Source organism: Psammomys obesus, unplaced genomic scaffold, assembly GCF_907164565.1.
Source record: "Psammomys obesus unplaced genomic scaffold, mPsaObe1.curated_primary_1811, whole genome shotgun sequence".
In the NCBI taxonomy this organism is placed as follows: domain Eukaryota; kingdom Metazoa; phylum Chordata; class Mammalia; order Rodentia; family Muridae; genus Psammomys; species Psammomys obesus.
This window is the reverse complement of record NW_026593931.1, coordinates 945112-966144: the sequence shown is the minus strand read 5'-3', so window position 1 is coordinate 966144 and position 21033 is coordinate 945112. Positions and strand designations below refer to the sequence as shown.

Sequence of the window (21033 nt, the reverse complement as noted above, 5' to 3'; positions counted from 1 at the left end):
GTGGATGAAAATGAATGAGTGGGTGAGTGGGTAGGTGAAAAAAATAGGTGACTGACTGGGGGGGATAAATGAGTGGGGGAGGTGAACGATGGATAGATCAGGGAATGAATGGATGGACAGATAGGCATGTGGATGAATGAAAAAGATGGATGGATGGATGGATGGATGGATGGATGGATGGATGGATGGACGGACGGATACAAGAATGACAAATGACAGACTGGTGGACAGATGTTCAGGTGGAGAAAAAGATAAGCAGATCTGAATGGCACCAGATGGAAAAACAGTGGAAAGGTGTGGAGAAGGTCAGAGCAGCTAGGGTGGTGAGGGGAGGGTAGAAGGGCAATGGTCACCCGTGATTTGGTGAGTGGTACAGAGAACTGTGTGGGACTGCCATACAGCACACACAGGGTTAGAATCCAGTCAGCAGCTACAGAACTCTACAAAGCGGAGTTCAAACCTTAAACCTCACACAACAATGGACCAGGGTCCCCACTGAGGCCTGAGGTCACCCAGCCCAGCCATCCTAGGAGCCCATATATCCTCCTCCAACTGCCTCCACCTGGGAGGGTGGCACCCACCTCTTCGAGGGGCGGCCTCAGGCTCTGGTGGCCGGCGGACCTCAGGCACTATGAGGGGCTCTTCGCCTTCACAGCAGGAGAGCATGACATGGTTGCAGGGATACCCCAGGTTGGGGTTGGATTCGCACGACTGGCCCTCAGCCCGCACTCGGAGTCCCAGGCCACAGCAGTCACAGCATTGCTGAGGGAGACAGAGCATCACCACGGGCCCTCAGAGCTGCCTGATTTCCCACAGTCTGTGTGCCTGTGACTCATTCAGGGTCCGTAGCCTGGGCATAGCCTGGGGAAGGCTCTGGGGAGAATTAGCATTGTCTAGGTCCTCTGTCTGCCTGTGTCCTCTCCCAGAGGGGAGGGTGCCCCACCCCTACATCCCAAGTTGGGGAAGGGCAGACTAATGTTAATTTTCTTTAATGAATGAATAAATGCCCCTTCGGAAAGAACTACAAATGAAGCCCAGGCCTGCTCACCATGCCCCACCCTTAGAAGCAGACACTAATCCTGTCAGCTCAGCAAAAAGACAGCATTTTTCAAGGGCCCTTGCAGTGCAGGTGACTTCATAAAGTGTGCAGAACAGGGTCTGTTTGGTAGTGCACCCATCTCTCTCTCCCTGGTCCTCCTCCATAGAGTGTATATGTATTGGAGCTCCTGGCATCACATCAGGTTATGAAGGAATCTGAAGCTAACATTTCACACTGACAATTCAACAAAGACAGAAGTTGGGTCCCTAAGGATATGCTGACCCACCCGGCCAAATGCTATGGGGAAATTTGATCTGTATTGTCAGACTGTGGCAGTGGACTGGATGCAGCAACAGCTCCAGCTGACCAGTATCCATAGTCTGAGGCTGGACAGCTCAGCGACTCAGACAGTGAGCATGTGCCTCTGGCTTGAGGTGCCAATCACTTGCTTTGGTCACTAGGGTGAGACCGAAGTAATCATGTGCCCATTTGCACCTTGGCTTCTAAAGGTCTTGCATGCCACTATAGTTTGAGTTTGGCATATGCCTGCCCCACGGCCCAGGATGGGTCTAGTGACAGGTCTTAGGTCACTGAAGACATACACTTGAAGTGGACTTGGGGACACTGGTCTCTTCTTTCTTATGTGAGTAATTGGCTCAGCCATGAACACCATACCGTGCCACCTCACCACAGACCCAAAGGCAGCAGGGCCAAGTGAGCAAACTAAACCAAAACCTCTCACTCTCAAAAAGAGGTTGTCTTGGGTATGCCGTCTCAGTGAGGAAAGGAGGGCAACATATACGCTTCAGTTTCTTTCTGAGAGCCCTATCTGAACCCAACCAGAGAGAATACAGGGAAGAGAGACAGTTCAGCCAGGCCACCTACATCATGTGGCTCCAGAGAAGCCACCAGCCAATGACAGACACAGAGGCACAGCTGAACATTTCCTGACGCCAAGCCAGCCACAGACACAGCTACAGTGAGTGACGCCCTATTCCTTCATCTAATGCTGCAATACCCACTGCTGAAGACCACATGAACACAAGCTCCAGGTGCTGGCACTGGGCCTTGCCTGCCCCAGGATGTGGATTCCTTGCCCATGTTCTACGCATGGGGAAACTGAGGCTGGGATAAGGGAGCTGCCATTGAGGTGAAGATAACCATAGAAGCAGAACTTTACACCCGCCTGCAGCAAGGTGCTTTCCTAATACCAGGCCTTCTCCCCTTCCTCCTGCTATGTCCTGATGCAGCTTGGGTTTGCTAGCCTCCAGCCTCCGGTGTCCAGCCTCTAGCATAAAGTGAAGAAAGCCAGCATCCTACGACTTTCCATTGCTTGTAGCCACACTGATCCTAGCACCACTGTGCGCTCCAACACAGCCTCCGCCCACAGACCTCCTCAGCCACTATCTCCAGGCATACCACACTCTGCCACACACAACCAGACCTGCCTCAGAGAGAGCAAGATGTCACCTGGGTTATTGGTGGGGTTCAATGCACATTTTGTGGACTTTGTTGACGAACTCCATTGACTGTTAGCATCTCCTGGCCAGGCGGTGAGTCTGCCCCCACCTCCTCCAAGATGTGGTATCATGCATCTCAGCCAAGATTGTGGCAGGTGTGACTTGCCTTGTACAGGGAGACGCCGCAGGTATCATTGTCCTCTGCTCCACAGGTCTCGCCCTCTTTGGCCCCCATGACACCAGCCATACAGCTCTTTTCCTTCAAATACGAGACACAGCAGTGCTTCTGGGCTATCCTGAAACAGGGGAATGCCTCAGTACCTGTCTTTCCTGGGTCCCTCCCCAAGAGGGTGACAGTCCCCACCTCACAGGAGGGAGATAGAATGTAGGGTAGAGAAGGGAAGCCCCTACCTGAGGTCTACAGCAAGAGGGGTCAGTGCTGGCAGCAGGGCAGACACAACCCCTGCCAGGTCTCATGGGTTGGATTTGGGTCTGGGACCCTCTGGCCTCAGAGCTGTGTCCTTGACCTCTGGGGGAAGGTGTTGGCATTTAGAGCTCTACTACCACTCCTCAGAAAATTAGAGACCCAACCTCAGAAAGGGTAGATCTGCTAGGGAGATTGGTGACTGGGTCCCTAGTCACTACTTGCTCCTCCCCACATGTGTAACCTGTTGTAGAGGAGGCTAATGAATCAGCAAAGCATGGGTCATGAGAGGCAGGACTCGGCATTACATGGGAGGGACACATGCAGGGGACAGCCGTCCGGTGATGGAGTTGAGGTCCACGTAGTGGTGAGCTCCATCTCAAGAGGGATGTCAGTATTCATTATGGCTGCAAAGCTCTAAACTCACGGGGTCTGAATAGTGTGCATGCTCTAACCATTCAGTAATCCCAAAAGGGGGAGAGAATAGGGATGAGGTTAGAATTGAAATTTCTCTAAAGAAGGCAGAGTGGGACCAGGCATGGCGGTGCACACCTTTAATCCCAGCACTTGGAAGGAAAAGACAGGCAGATCTCTGAGTCTGAGGCCAGTCTACATAAAGAGTTTCAGGTCAGCAGGGATATATAATGAGACTCTGTCTCAGAAATGGAAGAGGAGGAGGAGAATGAGGAAAAGGAGGAGAAAAAGAACAAGGAAGAGGAGGAAGAGGAAAGGGAGGAAGAGGAGAAGGAGGAGGAAGAGGAGAGGAGGCAGGTGCAAACCAAGCTAGACATTAGAAAAAACGTGTTCTAATCCTGGCCATATTGCTGGTGAGCTGTGCAGATCTAGAAGAATCATACTCTCTCTGAACTTCACTCTCCTTTTTTTAATTTTTATTTTTATATTAATTACAGTTTATTTACTTTGTATCCCAGCTGTAGACCACTCCCTCATTCCCTCCCAGTCCCTCGTTCCCTCCCTCATCCCTCCCTGCCCCTTTCTAAGTCCACTGATAGGGGAGATTCTCCTCCCTTTCCATCTGACCCTAGCTTATCAGGTCTCACCAGGACTAGCTGCACTGTCCTCCTCTGTGGCCTAGCCAGGCTGCTCCTCCCACAGAGTTCAAAGAGCCAGCCATTGAGTTCATGTCAGAGACAGTCCCTGTTCCCCTTACTAGGAAAACCCACTTGGAGATTGAGCTGCCATGGACTAGTTCCAAGCAGGGGTTCTAGGTTATATCCATGCATGGTCCTTGGTTGGAAAATCAGTCTCAGACAAGCCCCTGTGCTCAGATATATTTGGTCCTTGTGGAGCTCCTGTCCTCTCCAGGTCTTACTAACTCCCTCTTCTTTCATAAGATTCCCTGCACTCTGCCCAAAGTTTGGCCATGCATCTCAGCATCTGCTTTGATACACTGCTAGGTAGAGTCTTTCAGAGGCCCTCTACGGTAGGCTCCTGTCCTGATTCTTGTTTTCTCCTACTTCCAATGTCCATCCCATTTGTCTTTCTAAGTAAGGACTGGTCATCTTACCCAGGGTCCTTCTTCTTGTTTAGCTTCTTTAGGTATACTGATTTTAGTATGTTTATCCTATCTTATAGGTCTAGTATCCACTTATAAGTGAGTATATACCATGTGTGTCTTTCTGCTTCTGGGATACCTCACTCAGGATGATCTTGTCTAGGTTCCACCATTTGCCTGCAAATTTCATGATTTCCTTGTTTTTAATTGCTGAGCAGTATTCCATTGTGTGAATGTACCACAATTTCTGTATCCATTCCTTCATTGAGGGACATCTGGGTTGTTTTCAGGTTCTGGCTATTACGAATAAAGCTGCTACAAACATGGTTGGACAAATGTCCTTGTTGTGTACTTGAGCATTTTTTAGATATACGCCTAGGAGTGGTATAGCTGGATCTTGAGGAAGCACGATTCCTAATTGTCTGAGAAAGTGCCAGATTGATTTCCAAAGTGGTTGTACAAGCTTACATTACCACCAGCAGTGGAGGAGGGTTCCTCTTTCTCCACATCCTCTCCAGCATGTGCTGTCACTTGAGTTTTTTATCTTAGCCATTCTGATGGGTTTAAGGTGAAATCTCAGGGTTGTTTTGATTTGCATCTCTCTGATGGCTAAGGACGCTGAGCATCTCTTTAAGTGTTTCTCTGCCATTCTATATTCCTCTACAGAGAATTCTCTGTTTGGCTCTGTACCCCATATTTTAATTGGATTACTTGATTTGTTGCTGCTTAAATTCTTTAGTTCTTTATATATTCTGGATATTAGTCCTCTGACAGATATAGGGTTGGTGAAGATCCTTTCCCACTCTGTTCCACTCTCCTTTTTTAAAAACAAAAAGTGAGTAGGCTGTGAAAGATGAGAAAGGAAGATATCCAGAGGACCAACCCTGACAGGGGAAGCAGAGTGCAGTGTCCGAGCCACAGCACAGGTGGCCAAGGAGGGCAGAAGGTCAGACTCTGGGGCATTCAAGGTAGCTGAGCTGGGGGGAGAGGTAGCTGCTGAGAGTGGCAAGCCCCAGCAACCCCAAGGTGATAATGATCCTTTGAACTTACTCTAATTTACACCCCAAGACAGTTAGAGATGCATGGGATCAGCTGACTCTCGGGACCAGTCAGTCTCCCCCCATCAGCCTGCCAGAAGGTTAACTGCACCCACTTTTGGTCACCCTCACACATCTGGGGCCCACGGAAGGCAAGAACAGTTGCGCCCACCCCAGTCCACTTACCTGCAGACGTCACTCTCGGCGCCATTCTCGGGGATCTCCTGGCACTCATCATTGTCAATGGCCCACTGCTGGCCGGCAGCACAGCATGTCTCAATCAGGTCCTTGGTGGAGGCTGTGGGTTGCAATGAGGAGGTGTAGCTGAGTTTGGGGGCCACTAGGTGCAGTTCAGCCTGCAGGCAATGGGCAAGGTAACCTCTCACCCCCAATCCCCACACACCCCTGCCGTGCACTTCCAGCCCTTCCCTTGAAAGGAAGATCTGGGAAGGCTTGGTCTACCTGCAGGGTGGGTATAGCAGTGGGTAGCCAATGACTGGCTCTAAGGGGGTGGGTGCGAGCACACACACACACACACACACACACATTGCTCACTCAGAGCTCACAGGGGCTAGACTGCACAGGCAGCAACTGACCCATAATTTGTCTAGCCCCTTCCCCAACACCCAGATGGTTTCTGCCAAGACATATCCCTAAATGAACCATCAAAGATATAAGAAGCCCTGACTTGGGTTCTGTTGATCCAAGTAGCCAAGTAGTGCAGATGGGGCAGAAGACAGAAAAGAACCTCAGGAGGTTTGGGGGGTAAGAGTTATCTTAAGTTGTTTTTTCCCCTGGGATTTAGTTGTAATGATGTTTAATTAATAAAAATTAATACTAATTAACAATTATTACAATACAATGACAAAAACCAAAACTGATTATTCAAATAGTGTTTTTTTTTTCTTAACACGGTAATAGGAAAATTAGTAGAAGAAATGACCGTTTAAAAGAGCAACCCAGAAATAAATCAACAGTAAGCATCCTGACCAACAAAAACAGAATCTTTCTTTCTCGCTCTCTCCTTTCCTTCTCCTCCTCCTTCTTCCTTATTATTCTGCCTATATGTATGTGCACCGCATGAGTACAGAGCCCACGAAGGCCACAAGAGGGCATGAGATCCCTTGAACTGGATTACAGGTGGTGTCAAGCTGCTTTGTGGGTGCTGAGAACTGAACCTGGGTTCTTTGCTGGAGTAGCAAGTGTGTTTAACCACTTTATTTGATGCATACTTTTTACTTTATGCATATTTGAGTAAAGGGTCAATGTACTCAAGATGTGAACTCTGCTGTATGTGAGCTACAGTTTTAATACAACTATAATCAAAGATCCAATCTGTTTATGGGATTTGTCAAGGTGAATCTCAAATTCACTGGTAGAACCGGCCTGTAATCCACTACTCAGAAGGCAGCAGTATCATAGTTCAAGACCAGCAACCTTGTGACACTATTTCAAAATGAAAACTTAAAAACAAAGACGGGCAGAATTATGACTCTCAAACAGGCTGACTCCTTCCTTTTCCCTTTTCAGGGATCAAATCTCCTCAGAGAAGGTCTCCCGGACCTCTCTGTACCCCAACCCCATCACATTACCCCACTCAGCCTCCATTTACAAAAATGACTGTATAAATGTATACAAGCCAGGCATGCCTGTAAACCAAGCACTCTGGAAGTTGAGGCAGGGGGATTACAAATTTGAGCCTGGGCTCCATAAAGAGGGCCTGTCACAAGAAGGAGGAGAAGTAGGATGAGGATGAGGCAGAGGAGAAGGAGGAAGACGAGGAAGAGGAGCATAATGTGTGTGTGTGGCAGGTATGGCTCATTGGCTGAGGACCCAGCCTATAAGACAAAATGAGCCTGTGACAGAGCCCATAATAAGTGGGGCATTTCATATCTAAACCCTAACACTTGATCTTCCTTCTACAAGCTGGAATCTGCCCTCCCTAAGGCTTTTCTGAGAAAGACTCATGGGATTATGAGATTGCAACAGATCCTGGGGTCCTGGCCAGGCGACCTTTGATGGATGCCCTAAGATATAGCAATGACAGCCCCAATGTGCTGAGTGCCAATATCAAGCCAGGCACAGGGCCAAACACTCTGTTATTATTTCCTCTGCCCAGAGGAAGTGGAAGATTAGAAATCCCAGCCTCATGCTGCACTCTTCCCTTTCCCTCTCCAGTCAACATGGGCAACTTGACCCAGCCAGTCCTGAAAGAGCTCGCTGTGAACCGAGCCTCCAAGGTCACAATGAGGACACCCCACAGTTCCCAAGGTGGTTCCAAGGCAGCTCCTGCAGGCCTGCCTCCAGACATCCCAGCCCCCACCATCTCTCTGGGGGTCCCTTGCCCTCTGGCTTCTGGCCTGTGGAATGCACCCCAAGGCCTCTCATCTCCCTCACACTCTGACCTTAGTGATATGCTCCAGATGCTGGGCATCCTGTGTCACCTTGCCCTGGCCCCTCCTACAGTTCTGTGCCTAGACTGGTCACAGGAATTTGCACCCCAACAGCAGCAGACAGGCTTCCCAAGACCTGAAGAAGCCCACCCAGTATGACTTTTCAGCCTCTTCATCTGGCCAGCAAGCCAGTCAGCTTCTGCTTCTGGCTACACCACACACACACACACACACACACACAAACACACACAAACACACACACACACACACACTGCACCATGATATCTCTGCCAAGTGACACACTTATCCCAACATCATCCTTGAAGGGTTCTGTGTCTAAGAAGGGCCTGAGTCACCTCAGGCCCTCAGTGGGCAACACAGGTCCCAGAACATTACAAGTTCTGCTTCCAGGTGAAGCATTCAGGCTCTCAGCGTCCGTCACCATTTGAAGTTCATACCAACCCATGATGCCTGTATGTGTAGTAAAGGGACCACTCTTGTCCCTCAGCCCACATGGTATGGTGCGTTAGGCCTTTCCGAATGAGCTAACCCATCTCAGCAACAGAACCAATGCCTGGGTGGAGAGCTGGGCCACTGCCCATTTTATGATGCCCACCTGCCCTTCTGCCTCCTGTGGGTCAGCCGGGCCTCCCTATTCCCAAGGATGACTGAGGTTGCTCATCTCCTTCTGGACAGTGACATGGCCCAGAACTGCCCTGGATCTGGACCACTCTGCCGTGGTCTTCAGAGTTCTGCCAGACAGACAGTATGATAGGTCCTTGACACCCCCACCCCGGCCAAACCTCATACTCCTCAGTGGCAGAGAGAGAGAAATAGTATGGAAAACCTACCCTGACACCTGCTGAAAGGGAAGATGTGCAAACTCATTTTGCAGAGATTTTGTTATCAGGAAAAACAGAAATACGCCCCAGGGTCCCCAGCCCACTAAATGGCCCTGTGCTGTAACACAGTCCCTATGTTATAATGAGTCACCAATGACAGCCACAACCACCATGTGACACACTTATATCCTACAGGCATGACATGGGGAAAGACACTGTCCACAGGAAGAGACAAAAACAGGAATGGATAAGGCAACAAGAATAGAAAATCCCATAATGAAGATTGACGCCTAAAACTTAGAAATAGCAGAGCCGCAAGCCAGACACAAAGGCTACAGACAGCATGTGTTTCCACTCAGATTCAGAGACGGAAAGTAGTGCGGCGGGCATCAGGCACTGAGTGTCCCATAAGGGCAGTTTCAGCATTTGAAGTTGAGAGATCTCACTCCAGTGAGACTGCAAGTAATGCTGCTGAGCTGCACACTCAAGACTTTGTAAATGTCACAATATTTTTGAAAACTGCATTGCAATAAATATAAGGAACTGTGGGCTGGCATTTCCCCCTTCCAGGAATCTGACATACTGACAGACACCCCGGTGAACCCAGACAGGAGGCTCCCAGACACCCAACGCGTTTGTGACAGCAAAGATTCCAGAGATACCTAACGATCAGAGATGAAATAGTTAGGCTGCTCCCGGCCCATTACACACAGGTGTTAAGAGACCAGAGGCGGATGTCTGCATGAAATGAAATCGTTCCTGAAGGTACTTCAGGCCGAGTTCAGGAGCTACATAAACTGACATTTACTTTAAAAGGATTACATGGATATGCACCAGGCATCTGGTAGAGTGGAGACCCCAGACGCAGCAACAGATGGTGTCTTGGGGGGAGCCCTGCCTCCTGTATGTTGAGGCAGATATTAGCCATTCCAGAGCCCTTCCCTTGTAAATAGATTCAGAGATCCGGAAACCATAACCTCCTTTGATCACAGAACAATGGATGGCCCAAACAATCCAGTCCAGACATCAACCCCTAGACAGTTAGTCCCCTTTCCCTAAAGAATCCCGGCTTTGAAAATGCTGCAAAACATTTCCCTGCTGACAGGAGGGTAATAGCAGGAGTCTCCGCCAGGGCCCCGATGAACAAGATGTTTGCTTTGTGGGCCTTAGCGTACAGCCCAGAGCCCCACAGCACACAGCACTGTGAGCCCCCCCAGCCTTGACAAACATGGTGGCATTTTCTGCAGAACCCAGGGTGAGCCTTTCTGGGCCACCCAGGAGCCTTGATCATCTTTCTGAGGCCTGTGAAGTAGACAAGCCAGCCAGGGTTCTGGTCTCCTCTCTGTTTTCTATCCCACATTCACAGGAGGGGGCAGAGGAGTGATAGGGAGCCCAGAAAAAGCCTCTGGGATGGGGGTTTGACCTGGGCTCACCCAGTCTTGCTTCTCCATGTCTAGATTTCCATCTCCTCGTTCTTCCCAGCCCTGTTAGCACACACACGCCATGTACCCCCTGCCTTCCATCAGACTCATCCAAGCCTGACTGGTCCACCTGTGTGCTGACCTGCAGCTGCACTTGTGGTCCCTTGCCTGGGCTCTCAGCGCAGAGTCCTCACACTCCACTACTGTTACAGATGACCAGAGAGAGGCCTGACCTATAGTATACCACACACACTCCTAGGCAAGGGAGACCTAAAGGACAAGCTACAAGGAAAACTACTTGGTGCCACCATCCTCCAGAACATGACCTAGAACCAAGAAGAGACAATGCTCTACACTGGGGCCAAGGATGAAAGATGGCTGTAACTGGGATGAGCCCCAAGACGAGGGTGGCAGGAACCCACCTGCTATGCACATCCGTGTAAACTGAGTACACGTAAATTTTGGGGTGCTCTGGAAAGGCACTGAGAAACCTCCGTCAATGCCACATACCCTCTAGTGAGCAGATCCCCACCTAGGTGCACAGTTACTCAGGGGTTCCTCCCGCTCCCGAAGACACAGAGGAATGCTGCCAGCAGCACAGCTCCAACTGTCTATCAGCATCAGGGCCGCTCAAGAAGCTACGCTTCACTCCCACATCAGAACGCTACCGAGACATTCCAGTTGCCATCGCAACCGGGGCTGCAATTAACACTGATAAAGGCAATTTAGCTCCTCCATACAAGACTATTGGGTAGAACCCAATGTTTCCTTCCTCCAAACGAGCCAGACATAGATCATTCCCATTCTGCAAAATAAACTTAAGAATAGGCAAGGGCATTGGCACGTCAGAGCAACGGCTTTAATGGGGCCGGGAGGGAGTTAAGAGCTAACAAGCTGGAAGCAACACCAGGGAACACTGGTTTCCATCTGCGGGGTGCAGCACAGGTGTGGACTCTCCAAGCTGTCCGCCGAGACCCCGCCGAGATCCCGCCGAGACCCGAGGCACTGCGGTCTGCACATTATGTTCCCATAGGACATTTGGCAAAGGCCTGTTCCATTACCGTGCATCAAAAGACACTTGAGACTGTGTGTATTCAAGGGAATTTCAGAAAAACAAACCCAGGGGGCGTAACCACCGCGGTAAACCAAACACTGGCTAATCATCCTTGATTAGATATTGCCTTTACAAAACAAGCTTTACAGCCCACCTCAGGAACAATCAGAGAAAGTGGAGAATTAGATGGCATTAGGGAATTGACTGGATTAGACGTTGTATCTTTTTTTTTTTTTTTCAGAGTTTCAAGATACAGGGCCAAGCCAGGTGGCCATGGCACATGCCTTTGATCCCAGCATTTGGGAGCCAGAAGCTGGTGGATCTCTGTAAAACTGAGGCCAGCCTGGTCTACAGAGTGAGTTCCAGGACAGCCAGGGCTTCACAGAGAAACTCTTTCTCAAAAAAATCAAACAAACAATAAGAAAAGATACGGGCCAACACTGAAATTTCCAGCATGCACATGTCTACCCGCTGACCCTGCAGCCATGAGCTCAACCAACTCAATATAGGAAAATGTTTCTATAAAGACCTGTATCTGTATTGAACAAAGGTGCACAGACATCCTTCTTTTGTTCCCCCAGACGGTACAGTGTAGCGGCCATTGCCACATTGTATTTGCCCTGCCTCATAGTAACAAGGGGTCTGCAGGTGTTTGAAGTAGGATGCACACAGCCTCTATGCATGAGTTTTACATAAGAGACATAAGCATCCTCCAACTTTTGTACCCAAGATGGAGAGGGGGATGATCCTGGAATCGATTCCCTGAAGATACTGATTGGTAACGCTCAGTAAGTGTCTTAGGGTTTCTATCACTGCAATGAAACACCATGACCAAAAGCAAGTTGAAGAGGAAAGGGATGGTTTAGCTTATACTTCCACATCACTGTTCATCATCGAAGAAAGTCAGGACAGAAACTCAAACAGGGCAGGAACCTGGAGGCAGCAGCTGATGCAGAGGCCATGAAGGAGTGCTGCTTCCTGGCTTGCTTCCCATGGCTTGCTCAGCCTGCTTCCTTATAGAACCCAGGACCCCCATTCTGTGTTCTGTAAGAACCACATGGTTGGCTGTGTCCCCATCAATCGCTAATAAAGAGAACACCTTCCAGCCTGATTTTATGAAGGACCTTTCTCAGTTGAGGTTCCCTCCTTTCAAAAGACTCTAACGTGTCAAACTGACATAAAATTAGCCAGGATGATGAGCGTGCGTGCGTGCGTGCGTGCGTGCGTGTGTGTGTGTGTGTGTGTGTGTGTGTGGATGATGCTATCCTCCAGGCACGATGCCACTATTGCTGCCTTGAAATCAAGGCTGCAGTGATTGCACACACAGTGCCCTCTGAAGGCTGGGCCTCCTAACACTTCTTTGTGGAAGTGAGTCATGAACCCTGCCCACTCCCCAGGTATGTACCAACAGTTAACAATTGCTGCTGGGGGACACACACCCTAGCAGCAAGATGCCCATGCTCTGGTAAGCCCAAATAAACCCATGGGTTCACCAAGGTAGACCTGGGTAGAATCATTTGGTCTTGTCATGGTCTTAACTGGGGTGAATAGGCATTTGTTAGTGTCTCCCCAGGAAATGTTAACACAAATGTAACTATATGTGTACCTATGTGTCTCTGTATCTAACAAGTCTGCACTGGATGGTAAACAGCCCCCACAAACAGCCCTAGCTGTTTGTGAGTGAGAGAAAGCCTCCATCTCATGGTCAAGGGCACATGACCTAAAGACATCCCGCTAGGCCCCATTTCTTGAAAGTTCCACCTCTCACAGCACGGAACTGGAACCAAGCTTTTCCACATCAGCTTCTAAGCAACAGTCCTGATCTGAACTGTTGGGGGCCCCAGCTTGAGATACCCCTAGTCACACAGCCTCTCTCCAGGAGTCCACATCTCATACCACAAGCAGACAGCACACAAGAAAAGGAAGTGGTATGCCCACACCTGGGAAGTGGCACAAGAGGCTCCCTTGTCCCTTGCCAACTCTACCTAAGTGAATATCCTCCCTCAAGCCCACTGCCTTCTCCTCTTCCAATCTGGCTTTTTACCCTGTTCAGTATAATTCTTTGCGCAGCAGGGGGACAGCCTAGACGGGCAGAAGCCTGGAACCCTCATGGCAGGCTGGCCTGGCTTTAATCTGTTCCCCAAGCCAGAGCTGATGCTCTCCAGGTTTCCATTCAACCTAGTAGTGGCAGCTGAACTGTCAGCAGTCCCCAAGACACGAGATCATACTGGTCTCCTCAGATTGAATCAAGCCCCTTCATGAAACTGCTTCCCAAAAGACTTTGCTCAGCTGGGAAGGCTCATCACAGGGAAGGGAGCGCTGGCTAGGTGTCAGGACTCCTGGTTCCATCTCAGAGCTCACTGGCCTTTGGCAGGCTCCTTACCTATTTCTTGGCCTCTTCAGAGTTACGGTTGTGTGCCTGGGGATGCGAAGGAGCTGGGGAGTCAACACTCAAAGCAGCAAGGCTGGGCCCACTACATGCTTGCTTTGTGCTTTAAACTGTTTGAATGAACTGCCAGTATTTACTTGATAGGAGCTTCCAGATGAATTTCCAGACCCCAGGCTTCTGAAGGAAGCCCAGAGCAGTCATGCTCAGCCTTTCCGGCCCAGGAAACAGCACAATGGGCAGTTTCCATGCAAGTGGGATTTGACCTTCCACCAGCACAACAGTCTTTAACTGCTTCCCGGTCTCCAACTGCTTCCCGGCCAGGAGCCTCCTAAAGGCTTCCAGCATGGAGCCACAGCCAAACCCATTCCAGCAGGGCAGGCCTTCACCTCTGCTTCCTACTGACCTCTAGGCACCCAATACCATCCAGGGGTGCAGCCCACAACCATGTCAGTGAATGAGTAGAGAAGGCAAGAGAAAGCAAACCAGAGACCCATCCCCAGCTCAGTAGCTCTCTAAGTCTGAGCAGAACAGTTGGGCTCAGATTTCCAACACTTTACCACCTACACCCTAGGGAATCTGATCTTCTGGACCCTGGACTTCATTCTGTAAAGAGGCCCAGGCCAGGGGTCAAGAAAAGAAGCTGCAGCCTGCAGCTATGCAAGCACTGCTCTGCCCAGTGCGGCCAGTGCCCTGTAATAGATAGTTCCAGAGCCTCCATTTAGACCACGGGGACAGATTTGCTTGCATAGTATAGTTGGGCACTCAGGAGGATAGCATACAGGGCTAGGAAGCACCAAGAAAAAAAGGCCAAGTGAGTAGTAAGCACATTTCTCTACTCCGTTGGCCTTGGGACCTTGGACAGTTCCCTTAACCTCCCTGGGTCTCAGTTGTCCATCTATAAAATGGGTATAATGAGGGCAAACCCCTGAGGGTGTCTCATAAAATGAATAGATTCCCTATTTAGCCAGTGTTGAATCCAGCACCTGAAACATAATCCACCTGCCTGCCCTTGGTGATGGGATGTCACATCACAGCCAGGCAACACTATAGGTAGAAAGGAGTCTGGGCATTTCCACACAGTTGGCAAGGCTGTGTCAGGGGAGTACAGTGCAAGGGACAGGCAGGGAGGAACACTCAGCTGGAAGGGGAGCACAGAATAGGGAGGGGCACTGAGCTGCACATCTGGAGGCAGATGGAATGACAAACACATGGGTGGGGCAGGAAGTGAGCAGCTAAAAACCCTGACCCAAGCTCAGCAGGCCTGGCTCTCGGCTCTGCCGCCAGAGGAACGGGCTTCTGAGCAGCAGAAACAGACACCGATCTATTCAAACAAAAGCACAAATCCACCCTCCTTGTGCTCCCGGAGCACAACAACCCCTCCGCAGGGAAGTCAGGGAATGCACCAAGCTCTGGGCAGCCACTCTGAGCTGGCCCGCATTGTACCAGTAGCCTTAACAGGACTTCCTACATCTTTCAAGATACAGAACTGAGGCTCAGAGATGGTCAGCCACTTGCCTGAGGTCACACAGCCAGGAGGAACAGAAGCTGGAATCCACTTTGAGAGTCAAACTAGGCTCTTTCCCAGTGTAACGGCCCACCAAGCCTGGAAGCGCTGTGTGGTCTTGGGGATAAGGGCCCTACAGAGTCCCGCAGAGTGCAGTCAATGCTGCCTTCCAGTGGCAGATGAAGGAGAGCAGGAAGGCCGCTATAAACCCCTTTTACAGGCTAGCCAAGTGATTTACCTGAAGGTTATACAATGAGAGAAAGCTGAATCTCTAAGCTGGAAAGCCTCCCAGCAGGACCATACGGCAAGACCAGTAACACATCCTCTGTCCTTGTGGGGATCGTAGGGAAATGCTTTTATTGTGGGGAACAAATATAATAACCCACCACAAAGCTGCTGCCCCCGGGCTGAGGGCTGACGCTCAGGGGTGGAGAGATTCCTCACCCACTCTCCCACCTTTCCTCATTCCTCAGGACCTGGTGAGGACTTTGCAGCAGCTCTCATGAGGTCACTGGGCCTGCGTCAGCATCCTGACAGAGCCAGCTATGGAGAGCATCAAAAGCAGCAATGTTGCCAGTGCTGGGCTTGCGCACAAGGACCGCTGTGCACTCCAGCTTTGGGTTAGGCTAGGCTGGAGCAAACCAATGGAGGATGAGAAACCACGGAGCACAGACCAGTCCATGTGGGCCAAAGGGGAGCAGACACAGGACAATAGAGCAGAGATGAGATCACAGAGCAGAGACAAGACCATGGGGATCAAGGACCAGACCAGGCAAAGCGGAAACCAGGCCATGCAGAGTGAAGGCCAGGCCATGTGGGACAGGGAGGACATCTGTGAAGAACCCACAGAAGTGTGGCTCAAGAGAATGGCAGAGAGGCAACCCCATGGCTCTGGAGGTGGCACGTAGCCTGGGAGCCTGGTAGAGAGGTTCCTGGTTACTCTAGACCATCTGGAATCCACACTTCCATAGGCAGAAGGGGGGTGAGCAGCAGCCACAGGCTGAGAAAGCAGCTGGGGCAGGACCTGGTGTCTCTACCATGATGAGAACATCCTGGAATTAGATTTAGATGATTTTTGCATAACGGTGAATATGTTAAAAGCCACCTAACTATGCCTTCAAATGCAGGGGATGGAACGTGGTTTTATGGTTGTAAATAGGATCTCAATAAATCTGCTTTTAATGAAAGACATTAAAGAAACACAAAATGTAGAGACCTGGTCCCTGTGGCATGACAGCCCTGGGAGACATCATGAGGACATTCCACTTATGGAGACGACAGAAAATTTAGAGAAACTTGGATCCCCTGGCCTTCTTCCCCCAGGCATGTTGAGGCATGTGCGTGCTGGGTACTTTGTACTGTCAACCTGACATAACCTAGAGTTACCTGGGAAGAGGGAATATCAGTTGATCAGATCAGCCTGAGGCCCTGTCTGAGGGAGATTAATTTGATTGACGGCTGATGTGGGAGGGCCCAGTCCAGTGTGGGCAGTGCCATCCCTAGGCAGGTGGGCCTGGATTACATAAGAAAGGTAGCTGAGCATGTGTCTGAGATTGAGCCAACAGAAAGTGTTCCTTTGTAGTGTCTCTGTAAGTTCCTACCCTGACTTCCCTCAGTGATGTACTGTGACCTCCAAGTGTAAGTCAGATAAACCCTTTCCTCTCCAGGCTGTTTTTCATCATGGTGTTCATCACAGCTACAGAAAGCAAATACCTATAATCCCAGAACTTGGGAAACTGAGGCAGGAGGATGGCAAGTTTGGAGCCAGACTGGGTTACATAGTGAAAGTCTGTCTCAAAACAAAACAAATCAATTAAAGAAACCCACCAAAGGCCCAGCCTTGGTTTCAGATCCTCACTGTGGGGACAACCATAAAATATAACAAGCGCCTATAGGGAGGATAGAGCCTAGGAAACCCCGACAAGCTATACGTGAGTCCTTCACGGGATCTGGAGCCCACTCTGCCCACAGGGAGGCAGGGTCTACCTGCCACCATCTCTGCTATGACCTCCAGAAAAGCCCCCTGACCCGGAAGGACAGTTTCCCACTCCATGCTGCCTCCCAGAACTGTCACTCCAAGCTTCAAACATGGACGCCAAGTAACAAGCCCCAGTTTGCTTCCAGCACCACCACCGCCACCGCCGCCAGCGGCCCTGGCACTTCATATGCCCAGGCCCTATGAACTCATAATAGGGAGGACTGGGATCAGCAGAGCCCCAAGTTCCTTCAAGGAACAACTCAAACACAGCCCTCCATCCTTGTGACTCCCAGACACAAGGTTTAAATCCACTATGGGCTAAGATAGGCCCAAACCTCTATAAGTGGAAGGCTAAGGATTAGACAGGGCCTCGCACATGCCAGGCAGGACTCTTCCACTAAGCTACAACCCATGTTATTTTATTGTCAGCTCCTCCTTTTGAGACAGGGTCTCAATACATTGCCCTGGCTGGCCCTGGTCTTGCTGTCCTACTGCCCCAGCCTCCCATATAGCTCTGCACCACGGAGCCTGGCTCTGGGCCCTAGATCTGCATCATAGAATAGGTGTGGTGCCCTGAGTTTGGCTCCTGCCTGTGCCTCACAGGGTCTCCTGTTAACCAAATTCCATTCCAGCTAGCTTTGGGAGACTTTATAACCACTCCCCCTGCCTGGAGCCCCTCCTCTCACAGCCCTCCAGTGGCCACAATGCTAACTAACACAGGCTACTGCCTCCAGCACGTCTCCCTACTCACAAGGGAAGTCAGAGCCCCGGAACCCCAGATGGGCACAGGGCACTGCCACCTCCCCCAGCTTCTCCTCACTGAGGCCTTCACACCTGTCACCACTGAGCCTGTGACCAGCAACCCAGGTCATCCAGAGCTCTCCCAGGGCAGAGACACAGATTTTGCCCAGTTCCGCATCTGCCTCAGGGAAAATGATCTGGTCTCAGAAGCAGATCACCTTCTGGACAAAGCAATGCAGACTTCAAAATGGTTCTGATTCTGTCCTTTCCTATCACTTCGTCCATAAGCCAGAAGGTTGAGCTCTCTAGGCTTTGATGGGGATGGAGGGATTCAATAATCACTGAGTGGCCAGAAGGTGGGGTCTGGGACAGAAAAGCTGACATCTGAACTTGAGGGTCAGTGTATAGACACCTGCCCTGCAGAGTGAGGCCCAAAGGAAGTGGCTCCTTCCTGCCTGTTTTCAAAGTCAGGACTTCCTCAATGTCAGGGCCACCTCTTGCTGTTTTTGAGGCTCCCTCTGCTATAAGACAACACCCTACCAAAGTCCCCTGAGAAACAGACTTCAGAGCCCCTCTCCATGGCCTGGAGAGGCAGGCATATGGCTTCCATTTAGAACATCTGGACATGCTCAGAGGCAGAAACAGCCCAGCTGAGGCAGTGGGGATCCCTGGTACAATTCTGACTCCCAGGCAGGACCCCCGCCCCAGTTAGGACTGGACGATGGATGGAAACCACCTTCTCCAGGCCCCAGGGCTGCCATGGCAACAGGGCTGGGGTCATTTCCGGTCTGTCTCTTAGTGAGCCCAGGGGCTCACTAAGTAAGTAAGAGAGTAAGGCAAAGCCCTCTCTCTAACGTCTCCCCAATCCATGGCCCCCAAACTTCCCTCCAATAGCAGCCTGGAGACCCTGTGTTTCAGACTCCGCTTTCCTCAGATGCTTGGCAGGCCATCAAGAGCCCCATCCATATATCCTGCTATCACCCACCCTCACCAGCTGCATGCCCATGCTTTATCTGCTTAATGCACTCCACTCTGTTAGGCCTCCAAGGGAGCAGCCCACCTTGTTCCCTAGCACAGCTCCTGCCATAGACAGGGCCCTATAAATGCCTGCTGAAGAAGAAACCTGTGGCAGAACAGATGGGAGTAAAATCAGTACCATCTCCTAATCCTTGGTGAGCACTCAGCTCATGCCAAGCACAGCCACAAATGAGCTCACTGCAGCCTCAAATCAGCCCTAAAGCAGGGCTTCTAGGTTGTCTGCAGATGGAGGAACTGAGGCATAAAGGGCCAAGCCATTTGCCCATGGTCATGGAGTCAGCACATGAGCTGGTAGTGATGGTGAGCTCCACCAAAGACTGAGAGAGAGGCCAATGTCTGAGAACCCTCTCCAACTAACGCTTCAGTGACATCCTGGCCCTGCTTACTATAGCCTTCCCCGCCTTTGCCTGAGCTAGGCCCCTGCGGTAGATGAGGGTAGCCTCCATCGCCCTTCATCAATGCCACAGCTCAAACACAGCTGAGAAGGCCAGGCACAAAGACCCACCAGGTTAGCAAAGCTGTCCCAGTTCCCACAGAGCCACTGGCAACAAGAAGCTGGGGAAGCCAGGGCTGTTTCTATTCTGGAAACCCAGAGGCTGCAGGCCAAGGGCACTGAGCCCTCCCACACACGTGCACTCCATTAGACCTTCCCTGCCCCCTGCAATTCCAGACTCAGGGCTGGGTGGAGAACAACTGGGGCCCCAGTCCCAGTCAGTCAGTCACAGGCCTCCCCCATAGCCACACCTCCCTAGCAGGCTGGTGGCAGGGAGTCACAGGAAGGAAAGCAAGCTGAAGGCAGAGCTTCGTGTAGAATGAGGAAGCCTCACAGCCCCCAATAGCACCCGTGCTGCCCATATACATGTTCCAAACACACCCTGTGACCAGCAAGTACCATGGGAGCTCTCACAGACAGGCAGACACTTAGTAGATAAAAAGCCCACTCACAGCTGGGGGCAACAGGATAGGAACATGGTCACAATGTGAATACCTCAGGACCTCTCACATCCACTCTGCCTGAAAGCCTTCCCAGACCCCTCCCTTAGAACTCTCAAAGCCGGGAACCCAGAGCCACACCCGTCCACTCTTGCCTTTCCAGGGCCGCTGGGACCTACCTGCTCACAGATAACTCCTAACAAGGATGTGTAGCGTGAAAAGTACAGGACTGAACAAGACAGAGGCTCTGGCTGTAGAGAGAAGCTTCTAGAAAGCATACAATTTCCCAGGTGGTATCACAGGGAGAGTTGGTGGGTTGAAGGGAGATGAGACTTCAGGGAAGACTTCCTGAGGAAGGTGCTGCCTGAGCTTGAACCAATGTAAGCAAATGCTGAGAACAGCAGAGAGATCGGGTGCTCAGGGAGACAATGAGTCAACTAGGGTGAAGAATGAGGAAGAGAGGAGGTAAACAGGGGTCTCCCATTGGTTCCATCCATCACCCAACACTTATAAAATGCCAAATGTATGCAGGTAAAACCACGGCTCTAGGGCTCAGCACCAAACCTGGCTTGTGTAACGCTAAATATCAGAAAACAATAAGCAAGGACCCAAGTAATTCTGTTTATAATGTCAGCAGTGGCTGAGAGAGATCAAAGCTGCAAGAAGGAAGGCAGGTGGCAGAGAAGGCACCCTGAGAAGTTGGCCTGGCACAGTGCAAAGGACCAAGTCATCCAGATACCTGTCAGAGCATCTTAAGCAGAGGTTGTGGCAAATGCAAAGGTCTCTGGGCCAGAGGCTGCATGGCCAAGAACCCAGTGGGCCTGAGCTGACCATGGGGAAGTGTGAGGGGTCAGAAGAGGTTAGAAGGCCACTGGGCAGCATGTGGTCACCATAGGGACCTTAGCTTCTACTTTGTTTAAGCTGTAAGCCACTGTAGTGGCACCGAGAAAAAAGAGCTGACACGTCAACCAGGCTCCTGCCGGAAAGAGCAGCAGTTAGAGCCACAACAGAACGTGTTGTGCCACCAGCTGGGCCTCTGTAGGACATTCAAGGGCCGCTGATCAGGTCTGCAGAGCTCTGTAATTCCCACTAAGACACCCCTGGACTCCAGTCAGCAGGATTGGGCTCTCCTCTGATGAAGAAAACCTTCTATGCCCTCAGCCAGAGCCCACCAGGAACCCTGTGCCTCCAAGAACAAGAACGTCTCTGTACCCCTCTGTCCCAGGTCTATGAAAGGGCAGCTGCTGAGACCTCCCCTGGCTCG

General features: G+C 50.8%; 1 protein-coding gene across 2 annotated transcripts in view; it reads right to left on the bottom strand.

The window, feature by feature from the left end:
- Positions 1-21033, bottom strand: part of Fbln2 (fibulin 2) — a 59264-nt gene that overhangs the window by 16989 nt on the left and 21242 nt on the right. For both annotated transcript variants that reach the window (XM_055617526.1, XM_055617527.1), the window contains exons 3-5: positions 5663-5774; positions 2666-2795; positions 582-762 (exon numbers count right to left, since the gene is read on the bottom strand). In XM_055617526.1, coding sequence (XP_055473501.1) covers positions 582-762; positions 2666-2795; positions 5663-5774 — 423 coding nt within the window. The remainder of the gene's footprint in view (positions 1-581; positions 763-2665; positions 2796-5662; positions 5775-21033) is intronic.